At 31.5% G+C, this 12,048-nt stretch overlaps 1 protein-coding gene across 1 annotated transcript in view; it reads left to right on the top strand.

The window, feature by feature from the left end:
• The first annotated feature begins 7,003 nt into the window (after positions 1–7,003).
• Positions 7,004–12,048, top strand: part of LOC127711463 (uncharacterized) — a 35,905-nt gene continuing 30,860 nt past the window's right edge. Inside the window, exons 1-4 of the mRNA XM_052217528.1 lie at positions 7,004–7,075; positions 7,639–7,730; positions 9,395–9,952; positions 11,614–11,643. Coding sequence (XP_052073488.1) covers positions 7,664–7,730; positions 9,395–9,952; positions 11,614–11,643 — 655 coding nt within the window. The 5' untranslated portion in view covers positions 7,004–7,075; positions 7,639–7,663. The remainder of the gene's footprint in view (positions 7,076–7,638; positions 7,731–9,394; positions 9,953–11,613; positions 11,644–12,048) is intronic.

Below are 12,048 nucleotides of genomic sequence, written 5' to 3'. Positions count from 1 at the left end.
ATTAAAAATAAGTGCAATATTACAGTTGAATAATTCCTGATTTTTGTCACAAAATCTATTGTACTAATGTCCTCCAGCCAAATTGTTTCTACGGTTTGTCAATTTCAAACAGTAAAACTGCATATAATTTTGTGTGAAACTAAAGGTATGCAAAAGATGATTTTGCTAGAACTAAGCGATAGATTTGTTTTTAACACTCACAGGGTTTCAACATTAACAGTACTAGTGTTGGAAAAATTACGTCGTTTAAGATTTGATCCTTTATGCTGATGTTTAACGATTTTGACTGACAGACGGTATAAAAATCATATGACGTATTTCCAAGTATCTATGACGAATGATGCTAAGCTACCATACTGATCACAACTACCTGTACAATCTCGTGTGCGAGACATTTTTCTGCTTCATATTTAATACATTTCACACTATCGGACTTCTGATTATGATTGTTGATTTTGCTGGGATAAAATATATCTCATATTGATTTAATACTATGGGTGTGCACTGCATTTTCTCATGCGGTGGAAGACCGGTATAAACTTGTTTTGCTATCAGTTGGCATTCGTCGTCTGTCCGTCTTCTGTTAACTTTTTTAAAAATAAAACTTATAAAAAAATCAGTTTTTGTTACACATATTTAAAAATTTTTAAACATCACTGTGTGCTAGAATTTCAACAGAAATTAACAATATGCTATTCAAAATTGAAACGCAGTCCCCAAAATCGATTTTTGCGATAATTGAGGGCTTTGGTCGTAAAAAAAATATACAAACGTTTACCAAATTTATGAAACATTGATTTGCTACTATTTCAATGAAAAGTAAGATGTATTTTTAATTTCACTTTTCAAATTCCTACGGTCAAATTACCAGGAAGTAAAAATTTGGGAAGAGGGAAATGGGAATGAGGGAAAATATGCAGTTTTTGTTAAAAAAAATAACTCGCTCTAACTTTGATAAACTTTTTTATTCCAGGATTTCAACAAATATTTCTGTTTGATGAGTGTAAAATTAAATTCCAAATTTATTGGACAAATGTATAAAAGGGGGTAAAAATGTACTTTATGTTTAATCAAAAGTTTTTGGGGAAAAATTTATATCAGGATTTCGCCTAATTTGATAAATGCATTCCAATTTTCTCCCTATGTAAAAAGTGGGGTTAAAGCTTAGCTCTTAATAAAAAAGCTAGGATTTAAGTGAAAATCAATACATGTATGTACGTGTAATTTGCGCATTGCTATTCTCGCCAATATACGAAGTGCTTTTAACAAATCATTATATTTATCGAAAACGCACCCTGAATCAATTCCTGGGGTCAAATCACAAAAAAGGATAACCCAAAATGATTTGTTTCGAATTCGTTTGCATCAGAATTACTTATTTGTTTCTGTTCATCACACAAACATGTGCAAGCGGGACCCTTGTCCACAGGCATTTGTCGCTGAATTGTTTAACCTATATAACTTTATGTAAAGTATATAGGTAAACAAGTGCCTTTGTCCTTGTCGACACGTCTGTTTTCTAGACGTTTTAACACGCTCTTCTTGCATTGAATAACTGCTATATATTATACGCTTGAAACAATTAAAAGTGGGACGATCGGGTTTTAGTTTTTGGAAATTGGACTGCTACTTAAAAATATGGACATGATGGATAGAGGAATACATTTTGCATTTCAATTAATATGTCACAAAGGGACCCATCAAAGAGTTGTTGTAAGGTCTGACTCTTTTACGAAGAGAGCGTAACACTGGCCCTTCATAAGCCATCGGATCAAACGTCCCATTCAGAACGGACATGTCTGCGTATTCTTACCCACAACACAGCCAAACGGACTCCTTTCTTGTGCAAGGGTTCTACTGCAGGATGGGAGAGGGTCAGGTGACCATATGTCTACAGACGTTTGCAACATAATGTATGATCAAGCTCCGTACTATATAGATAACATTTTCCCAAACTGTTCAATATTCCTTTAATATACAAAGCATCTTAATGTTGGTGATGTCGACAAATCACTTTGTGGTTTTAGTTTTCCTTATTTAATGCTTCATTATAATAACTTAACTGTTCATTTTTTCCTTGAGATTTCATATAATCAGTGGATTCATACAAAACATATGTCTGAATAATCTAATTTTCTGTACAACTTTGATTGGTAAATGAGGTCAAGTGTAAAATTGTTTCCTTTGAGATAAAATTCATCTCCGATTTTTGGGCAGAGTTTCATTGTCTAGCCTCTGTATGAGGGTCTGGATAGGTAGGGGGGTCCTTCATTTCTGTATTATTTAATTTTTAGGCTATTTTTCTCTATTCTTTATACTTTTTGCCCATTATTCTCATTTCTATTCTGTAAACCCCCATCCACACCCTCCTGTGTGTTTGTTTACCTATTCAACACGGACTGTTAGACTGGAACTATGCTGTTTTCAGTCGAGACTTTAATTGGTATAGCCTGGTTTGTTTTCATTGCTGCTGGTATAATCATGTTTTTATGAAAAGGAGTTGTCAGTTGATTCCTTGCTAAAGAGAGGCGTTCCTTTGGCTGTGCGGAATATTTAAATACACAGTTACGTTAGGTCGAAAGGAGGAGTTAAACCCACCTTTAATAGTACTATAAGGAATGCATTGGCGGATCAAGGGGGTGTTTCGGTTATTTTCTTTTTTTTAATTATGTGAACGTTTTATGGTATTCCGGGGGTTGGACCCCTTTTCAAAATGACATGATTCGCACCAGGAATGTGTCACACTCTCTGAACGTAAATAAATTGAAACCCCTACAACAACTCTTTTAAGGGGTCGGTAGTTGACCTGCTGCATGGCAATATTTCTGGTCCTTTTCAACATAGTGTTTTACACTCATTTTCCAATGGCATTTGGAAGTTTTGGATTCATCTTGCTAGACCCGTTTTGCAGAACCTAATTATTGAAATAATTGTTTAAAAATTGTTCTCGTCCTGAATATGCATGAAATAATTGCAACTGAACGTTAACCAAACACGCTATCAATCAATCTGTTCTAAAAATGTTGAATATGTGACAAATGTTGAATAAATGTATAATATATATATATATGTGAGTAATGGGAATTCAAAATTTGTTTATCTGTTTTGTTTTTCCTTAGGAAATATATCATTAAGATTTTCTAAAGTCTAATTTCAAATTGTGTTATCGATATAAGTCCCATTACATTGCTACCATTTTAGACCAGTGGTCAGTACTTTAATGAATTACTATGTCAATGCCCTTAGGCAACTTGTATCTAAATTGTGACAATCTTAATTTGTCTGTCTTTTATCTATACAATATCTTATCTTACACGTTCATCTCAATCGAATGTTCAATTAAAAATATTTCTTACGAACCACAATATATTTTGATGATTCATTGAAATGAAAGCGTGAAATAAATTGGTTTTTTTTTCTATCGCAATTATCTATCAGGTTTTTATTCTATAGCAAACAGTATCAGGCTGGTATTATCATAATGATCTGAATAAACTTTTTTCTGACCTCTGGAATAATACACGTTTACCTAAGAAAACTAATATAAACAGCAATATATATAAAAAAAGAAGATGTGGTATGATTGCCAATGAGACAACTCTCCACAAGAATCCAAATGACACAGAAATTAACAGCTATATGACTGTTCTTTCTAGATCTAAATGAGTCTATATGCAAAAAGCATATACATGTTATAGCAATCAAAACATATATTACAAATATGACAAAATGATAAACAGCAGAAAACAACACATATGATAACATCTTAATTAATAATATGACTTCTCATTTTCCATGCTGCCTTTAGATAATCACATAGTTTTATATAAAAAATAAGGAGATGTAGTATGATTGCCAATGAGACAAATATCCACCAAAGTTCAAATAAAGTGGGTGTAAGCATTTATAGGCAACCGTAAAGCATTCAACAATGAGCAAACTCCATACCCTTTGTTTCATATTTTTCATGGTGGGGCCTTTTATAGCCGACTATTGACACATTCCCCATTTCCATTCTCAATTTTATGTATTGTCTTTTTTATTTTTATGTCAAATTAAGTTTGATAGAGGATAATAACAGTCATCAGTAGTGAAAATTCAACAGAACAAACTAAGGTTGATATCAAGTGCTCCGGTAGCAGAAACAAACTGTCGATTTTTAGATTGAAGTTGCCTTGAAAAATGAAGCAGACATGTATTGTCTTTTTTATTTTTTTATGTCAAATTAAGTTTAATAGATAATAATAACAGTCATCAGTAATGAAAATTCAACAGAACAAACTAAGGTTGATATCAAGTGCCCCGGTAGCAGAAACAAACTGTCGATTTTTAGATGGAAGTTGAAAAATGAAGCAGACCTGTATTGTCTTTTTTATATTTTATGTCAAATTAAGTTTGATAGGTGATAATTACAGTCATCAGTATTGAAAATTCAACAGAACATAACGTTAACGGTAAGTGCTAGCGTATTTATAGTTTTTGATATGTCCATGTACGAACTCCGTCTCATAAGTCTACGAAAAAATGAGCGCAGTTGGTTCCAAAAGTGATGCCGGTGATCGGTTGGAAAACGCATCCACAAAACATGATGTAAGTAAAAAAACCAAGCATTTTCAATTACAGCGAATCTCTTAGAATGTAAACAAAAGAAAATAGAACATTAACTTCTGACATTCAATATAGACGTTACTCACAAGAAATGTAAATCTGTGATAATTTTAAAAGGAAGTTCAAGATCAAACTTTATTTATCAATATATATATATATATTTGTACTTAACAAGTTTAAGAGATGTAAATATTAATAAAAGGTCATTCTTATTCATGAAAAGGCAATGTCATGTAAATAGGGATCTATTTCAATGCAAACAATAAAATACATCGCTTGTCACTAGATGTAAAGCAAACAATAAAATACATTACTTGGCACTAGATGTAAAGCAAACAATAAAATACATTTCTTGTCACTAGATGTAAAGCAAACAATAAAATACATTGCTCGCCACTAGATGTAAAGCAAACAATAAAATACATTGCTTGCCACTAGATGTTAAGCAAACAATAAAATACATTGCTTGCCACTAGATGTAAAGCAAACAATAAAATACATTGCTTGCCACTAGATGTAAAGCAAACAATAAAATACATTGCTTGCCACTAGATGTAAAGCAAACAATAAAATACATTGCTTGCCACTAGATGTAAAGCAAACAATAAAATACATTGCTCGCCACTAGATGTAAAGCAAACAATAAAATACATTGCTCGCCACTAGATGTGAAGCAAACAATAAAATACATTGCTCGCCACTAGATGTAAAGCAAACAATAAAATACATTGCTCGCCACTAGATGTAAAGCAAACAATAAAATACATTGCTCGCCACTAGATGTAAAGCAAACAATAAAATACATTGCTCGCCACTAGATGTAAAGCAAACAATAAAATACATTGCTCGCCACTAGATGTAAAGCAAACAATAAAATACATTGCTTGCCACTAGATGTAAAGCAAGCAAGAAGCAATCAATCAAAGTAGATTTCAATTGGAACATTCTTGATGCATAACTGCAATGGAATGTTATACATCAACCTTTTTTCCGGAGACATTATGTACCTTGGAATTTGCTCTTCTTGAATCCACAGGGAGAAATGCTATACATATGATTAATAACAAACAAATTAATCAAACAGCAAAAAACGAAAGTAAAAAATAAAAAAAGGCAAACGCAAAGACAAAGACAATAAATTGTACATAATATCCGTTTGTATCTAATGCAATTTCTATTGATGGTATCTCTTAGAAAATGTCATGTTCCTGACGTAATGGAAACATTGAAGGTGTGTCATTATTGTATTTGTAGATTATTATCTACCGTGTGGGGGCAATTATTATTACCACTATTACATACAAATAAAAATGTTACTTTTATATTTACATAACAGTTAAACTATTTGGTTTATAACTGATATTATTGTAAAATTCAAATTATCCATCTAGTAATATCATATTAGAGCAAAGTTGTGACTTTAATTTCGACGATAAGTGATTAGCAGATAAAATGTATTTATTATTCAAGTAAATAATTAATTCTAAGCAAAGTTACATAATGCAAGGATGATTAGCCTCTCTGGGCAAAGGTTCAACCAAACGACCATTACTATACAGTATGATTCTGTCCGTACAACATATTATTAAATATCAAGAAGCCTCCAGTGTCGAATGATTTTACACTAAAATGTACACAGAAATGTATGCACTTATTGTCCTAGAAGATCATTATTAAGAATAGACTTTCGATCATACCAGATAGCTATATATAAACAGAAATTCTTATATAATAGTCAAATGATGCCTCTTTTAAATAATTTCAATGAAAGGATTTCAATGTAGGTTACAAGTGCAGCAAGTCTAATGTGGTAACTTGTTTAACAAAAAATATTCATAACTTGTTACATGTACATTACGTGCCCTACTTATGTAATTAACTCTACGGTTAAGTACTAATGAATATGGATTTTACAAATTTTTTTATTATCAATTCATATATTTTAGAACAAACTTTTCTTTTCAATACTTGATATTGCCTCTTAGTTATAATAAAAGAAATGAGTTACATTTCATCCGTTTTATTTCATGTAAATTTGTTTAAACTGGAACAAAACCCCGCTTCCGGTTATGCAAAGTTGTGAAATCGTGCATTTTACTAGACATCATCTGATATTATCAAATTTCCACATTTTCCAGGTCGTTACTTTTTACCTAGGGCTTCAGAAATTCTTCCCTAAACACATGGCTAAAGTCATCATTTAAAAATGTCCATTTTTTCTTCACGATAGATTAGGTCCGGTAACTCCTTATACAAAAAATGCTCAGGGGAAACTACAAAATGACAATTAATCGCCTATCAGAATCTAAAATCTTTAGTTTTCACCCTGATGGAACGAATAATAAATATTGTATAATGTGACAAACTTCTCCGCCATTAAAAGAAATAGTTCCCTGTGAGCGCTCCGTGTGATGGTGTCTTATTAAATTTTCGGTTGAAGTGGATATTTATTTCATTTGAAGTTTTGGTAAGATTTACACAAAATCTCCATCGTTCATGGCTAATTAATAGAAATTCGTTTTGGCCGTCAGAAGAAACTAAAATTCCATGTGTATCTGCTGGGTATACCAGACCTGGCAATTTTAATATTTTCATAGACGTTTTTGCTTCGATTACCAATATTGCAAAATATTTTGGAAAACTGTTGTTGATTTTATCTTTACATAAGAAACTTACTGAAGAAAGATTAGATGCAATTAAGACAAATGGTTGAAAATAACCATCGAACATTCGGCGCTTAATTCCTCTCTTCAGCTTAACACTTCAGCTCCACAACATTAAGCTAAAGATCCGAAAACTATACGCCAATTAGTCGTGTATTAATAACATAACATTTTCGTTATCATAAATAAATTATTTAATTTTGTTTTCAATTACATGTATATTTATTCGAAAATGTGTGAATTGAGGAACAATGTTTAAGTTTAGTATTTTTGATTGTTTGATTGTTCATTTTTTTACATATGCTTTTAGAAACAATGTTTCTTCATGCAATTTGTGCTGTTATACCTTTTTTGAATTTTTTTTCAGATATAAGACACCTTGAACATTGGCCATGCGGTGGTTAGTAACATTAACAGTGTGCATTGCCACTCTTTCAACACTGGGATATGGCCAGATTGGTGAGTGCTCTCTTAAATAAATATGCTGCTAAAATAATCATAGTTTTTTTTTATATGTGCTTGGCTTCTCAAACATTCCGAATATATGTTTGACATGGAGCACGTGTCGTGCACAAAAAAACATCTGTCGTGCGCACGGAAATTGGTATCTGTACGGTTGATATATTTAACTTTTGACGGGATATTTTTCAAACAACGGTACTAAAAATACGGAAATTTAGTATTAATTGAAATTTGTTGTTTCAAAATTTTGGAAATTATTTTAAGTTAACGAATATACATTTCTCCATGCAAGTAATCGATTCTTAGACCGGTTTTTCTAATTGTTTTGTTCTTTTTGGTTTTAATCAGTTTCAATTTTTTAATAAGTTTTGAATTTCAAATACTTTAATTAAGTTAAGGAATATACATTCCTCCATGTAAGTAATCGATTCCTAGACCGGCTTTTCCTAATTGTTCTGTTCTTTTTGGTTTTTACCAGCTTCATTTTTTTAATAAGTTTTGAATTTCAAATATTTAATCCACGAGCATCACTGAAGAGACATTTATTGTGGAAATGCGATTCTGGTACAGTGAAATGGGTACTGTTGATATTTTCATTTTGTAAATAAAGTTAACACGAATTAGAAATAACTGATATAAACGATATCACACCACATTTTTACATTTAAAGCAGAACATGATTCGACTTTAATTTAGTGATCAGTTTTACATCTTTAATAGACTTTTATTCATTTTATTATTTTTTTTTTCTTGGGTTATTATTTGTTCAAATTATCTGGTCCCACTCATATATATATTTCTGTACAGTTATATAAAAGTATAGTCCTAAAAAATTGATAATATCCAGAGTTCCTTGATAATTACATTTTAAAACATTATATAGCTTGTAATAAAAAATATATGCCTATTGATTTTAATGTACTTTGGATATTATCAGTATAATAGAGGGTTTTCAGTGGGTTTACAGAATAGAGAATAATGGAAAAAAGTGCAGAATAAATAGCTGACCCCATAGCTTAAAAATATAACACAGAAAAATAGGCAAACAAATAAAGAAATGAGAATAATGTAGTGCTGAAATTATAAGAAAATTGAAAATAATGGGTAAAATAAATCAAGAATAGAAAAAAAGTGGTACAAAAAATCAAAGAATCAAGAAACCAAGGAATCAAGAACCTCATAATAGGACAAAAAATTTTATCGCTGTAAATATCAAAGCTTTTTAAATTTTGATATGTTTATATAGTCGATTGACGTGAAACCAACCTCTTCATACATATAGGGTGGATTCTTCCATATTTCAAAAAATTCTGCCATTAAGTATTTGTTAGACATTCATTTTTAAAGGTCGGGCAGTACAGTAATTCCGCCATTTCCAGTTTATTTGTAGATTTTAAATGTGACATTTTGGGTGATAGGAGTAATTATCAACAACAACTGTTCAACTAATTGATTAGATGATTGCTCAATGTCCAGTTGCAAATAGTTCATGCAATTACAGGACACAATTAATTTAAAATCTTCTCTAATGTCCTCAAATGAAGCGACAATCTGATTCACTTTTTTTTCATCTATCTTCTTACTTTAAAACACATGAAAAATAGAGAATTTACATTTCAATTTTAGAGACTAGTAGATGAATTGCTAATTACTAATTTCAGATAATTGTTTGGACGGCAAAGCAGATATAGTTATAGCTCTAGATGGAACCCGACTAAATACACCTTCGGAGCATACTCAATTTGTTTTCATGAAGGAGTATATCAAGAAATTTTTGAATAAAATTACACTGAATTTCATCAATGGCACAATGGTTTCTCTTTTTACTTACGGATCAACTTCAACCGAGATTGCCGATTTCAGTGCTGATAAAACCAGTATAATTGATAAGTTGACAGGCTTATCATATCCAAGGCTTCCAACTCGAAATACCCATCTAGCACTAGACCACATCACCGAGAAATTTAAGAAATTCAATCGCCGCGGTGTGCCAAGAATAGCTATCATATTTGTCAACGGAAACACGAACGGAGATTTCTCTACTCTAAAAATAGCAGCCAAACAGGCAGCGATAGATGAGAACGTACAAATAATAGCTGTTTCTGCAAATTCCACGTTTGCTGTTCGAGATCTTGACACTATCACAAGCTATGTTCCAGGAAGAATCATTTCCGCTGTTTATAGAGATGACGCCCCTGATATGGCAGCTGTGTGCCAATGTAAGTTTGATTACAATTTCACATGCGCAGCATTATATTAAAAGAGGGAATGAAGAGCAGACATTTATTTTAACTGTTTTGTCAATATTCTGCGTTCCTAATTTCTTAATTTCAACATTTAAAGCATATTAAAATTTTCACCATGTTTTAAGTACATAAAGGTGATAGGTATCACGTGTAAACTGCACTGCTAAGAGGGCTGTACTTACAGTGTAGATGGTGGTACAGATCGTGTAGATAATATTTGTGGTCCCGTGAAAAATTTAAAAATCCTACTTGTTTTTTTATTGCAAATTGCGAACGATATGCGCAAGGGTAAATTCATATAAACGGCTCTATCGACAAAAAAAATCACAAATACTGTTTTCTGTGGGTTATGCTTTTGTACAAAATGCTTTTTAAGCTATTTAATATTAAACGACAAAATTTGTAGAAGTCATTTGGAAGGGTTTATCGTTCAAGAAAAAGATGTACAAATTATTTTTAAAAATGTAAATGGAAAAACATTTTAGGAAAAAAGCAAACATTTTAAATGCACAAGATTTTTTTGGGCAGTTTTTTAGTCGACCTTACATTAAAATATTACACGGAATCAACCTGATGATACCAGTAAGTTAAATACTGTTCTTTAAAACATTAAAATCCAATGACATAAATATATATATATACATAATAAAATATCCAAAAATCCTACTTTAAGGCTTTTACTGCATAATCGTATTTACAATTATTATGGCACTGTTTAATAAGAATATTGTTTACAACCTTCATGTATTCATATGTTGTGAAACAAAAATCCTAGCTAGAATCAGGTTCTTTGAAAAATAGCGTATTGTCCCTTATAAATGTATAAGATGGCATTAAGTGCCAAACTGCCTAAGAATCAGGAAGTGGTGAAAACATAACAAACAAAAACCCACTCAAGTTTAGATTAATTTATGTTCACAATGTATAATGGTGCACGAAAATAACATTCGTTTCCTTTTCCTGTTTTGGTAATTCAAGATATAATTTGGTTAAAATGCACCCAAAATTAAAAATTAAGGGGAGCTAACTCCGTAATTTGCTATCATTCTAACCAAAAGTTATCTAGAGATTTCTCAAGTTACCAGACACTTTGAAACGAAAGACCTACCATTTCTAACCTAGGATGAGGGTATTTTGAAAGTAGTATGGTTAGGCCGGTGGTTTTTTATCCATGTTTTGAAATTCTTCTAAATTGCCTGATTCTTACAAAGACTGGCACTTTTAAACATGTACAAAAATGTACGGATGCCACTTTGAGAATGGTAAAGGACGAAAATGATCAATTGTATGAAACATGTGCTATTTCTTATATTATTATATGTTCTGGCTTTGTCAGGAATTATTTGGTACCGTGAAGTAATGTTTTGTATAGTGACAAAAAAAATCTTTTTCGAAAAAACCTTGTACTTTTGTTAACTTTGTACCTCTAAGGTAGATTTGCACGTCTGTAAAATCGTAATGATGGTTCATTTTTATAAGTGTGTATATAATACAAATATGCCATTTTTAATGTCTATCAAAATCTACAAGGCCACATTAGATGAAATGTTTTAACCAGATACAAATGTAGATACAAAATTTATGTTAGACTTCAGATATTTATTACTTTAGCTTTTCATTTGTGTGTTTTTCAGATATGATAGGTGGAACTGTCTTGCCTAGAAGTAAGTACTATTCATGTATATGATAGATATTATAGAACGATTCAAGTATATGATAGATATTAGGGAGCTACAATTTGATTTTTATGGGGGGGGGGGGGAGCTAGGATGAAATTTAAAAAAAAAAAGGATAGGACAGGAGTTTTGAGTAAAAAAAAAAGGCAGGATGAGCAACTTGGCTAAAAAAAGGCAGGATGAAAATTTATGTAAAAAAAGTCAGGATAAACTAATAAAAAAAAGGCAGGACCGAATAGAGTGAAAAATAAAAAGGCAGGTTTACTTTTATAAATTTTGACTTGGATGGAGAGTTGTCTCATTGGCACTCATACCACATCTTCTTATATCTATATAGGACAGAGATTTCAACTAAAAAAAATGCAGGACAAAATTTTTAATCCTAGCCCCCCC

Source organism: Mytilus californianus, unplaced genomic scaffold (assembly GCF_021869535.1).
Source record: "Mytilus californianus isolate M0D057914Y unplaced genomic scaffold, xbMytCali1.0.p SCAF_8, whole genome shotgun sequence".
NCBI lineage: Eukaryota > Metazoa > Mollusca > Bivalvia > Mytilida > Mytilidae > Mytilus > Mytilus californianus.
Note: the sequence above shows the minus strand (reverse complement) of the source record. Positions and strands in the feature narration are given on the sequence as shown.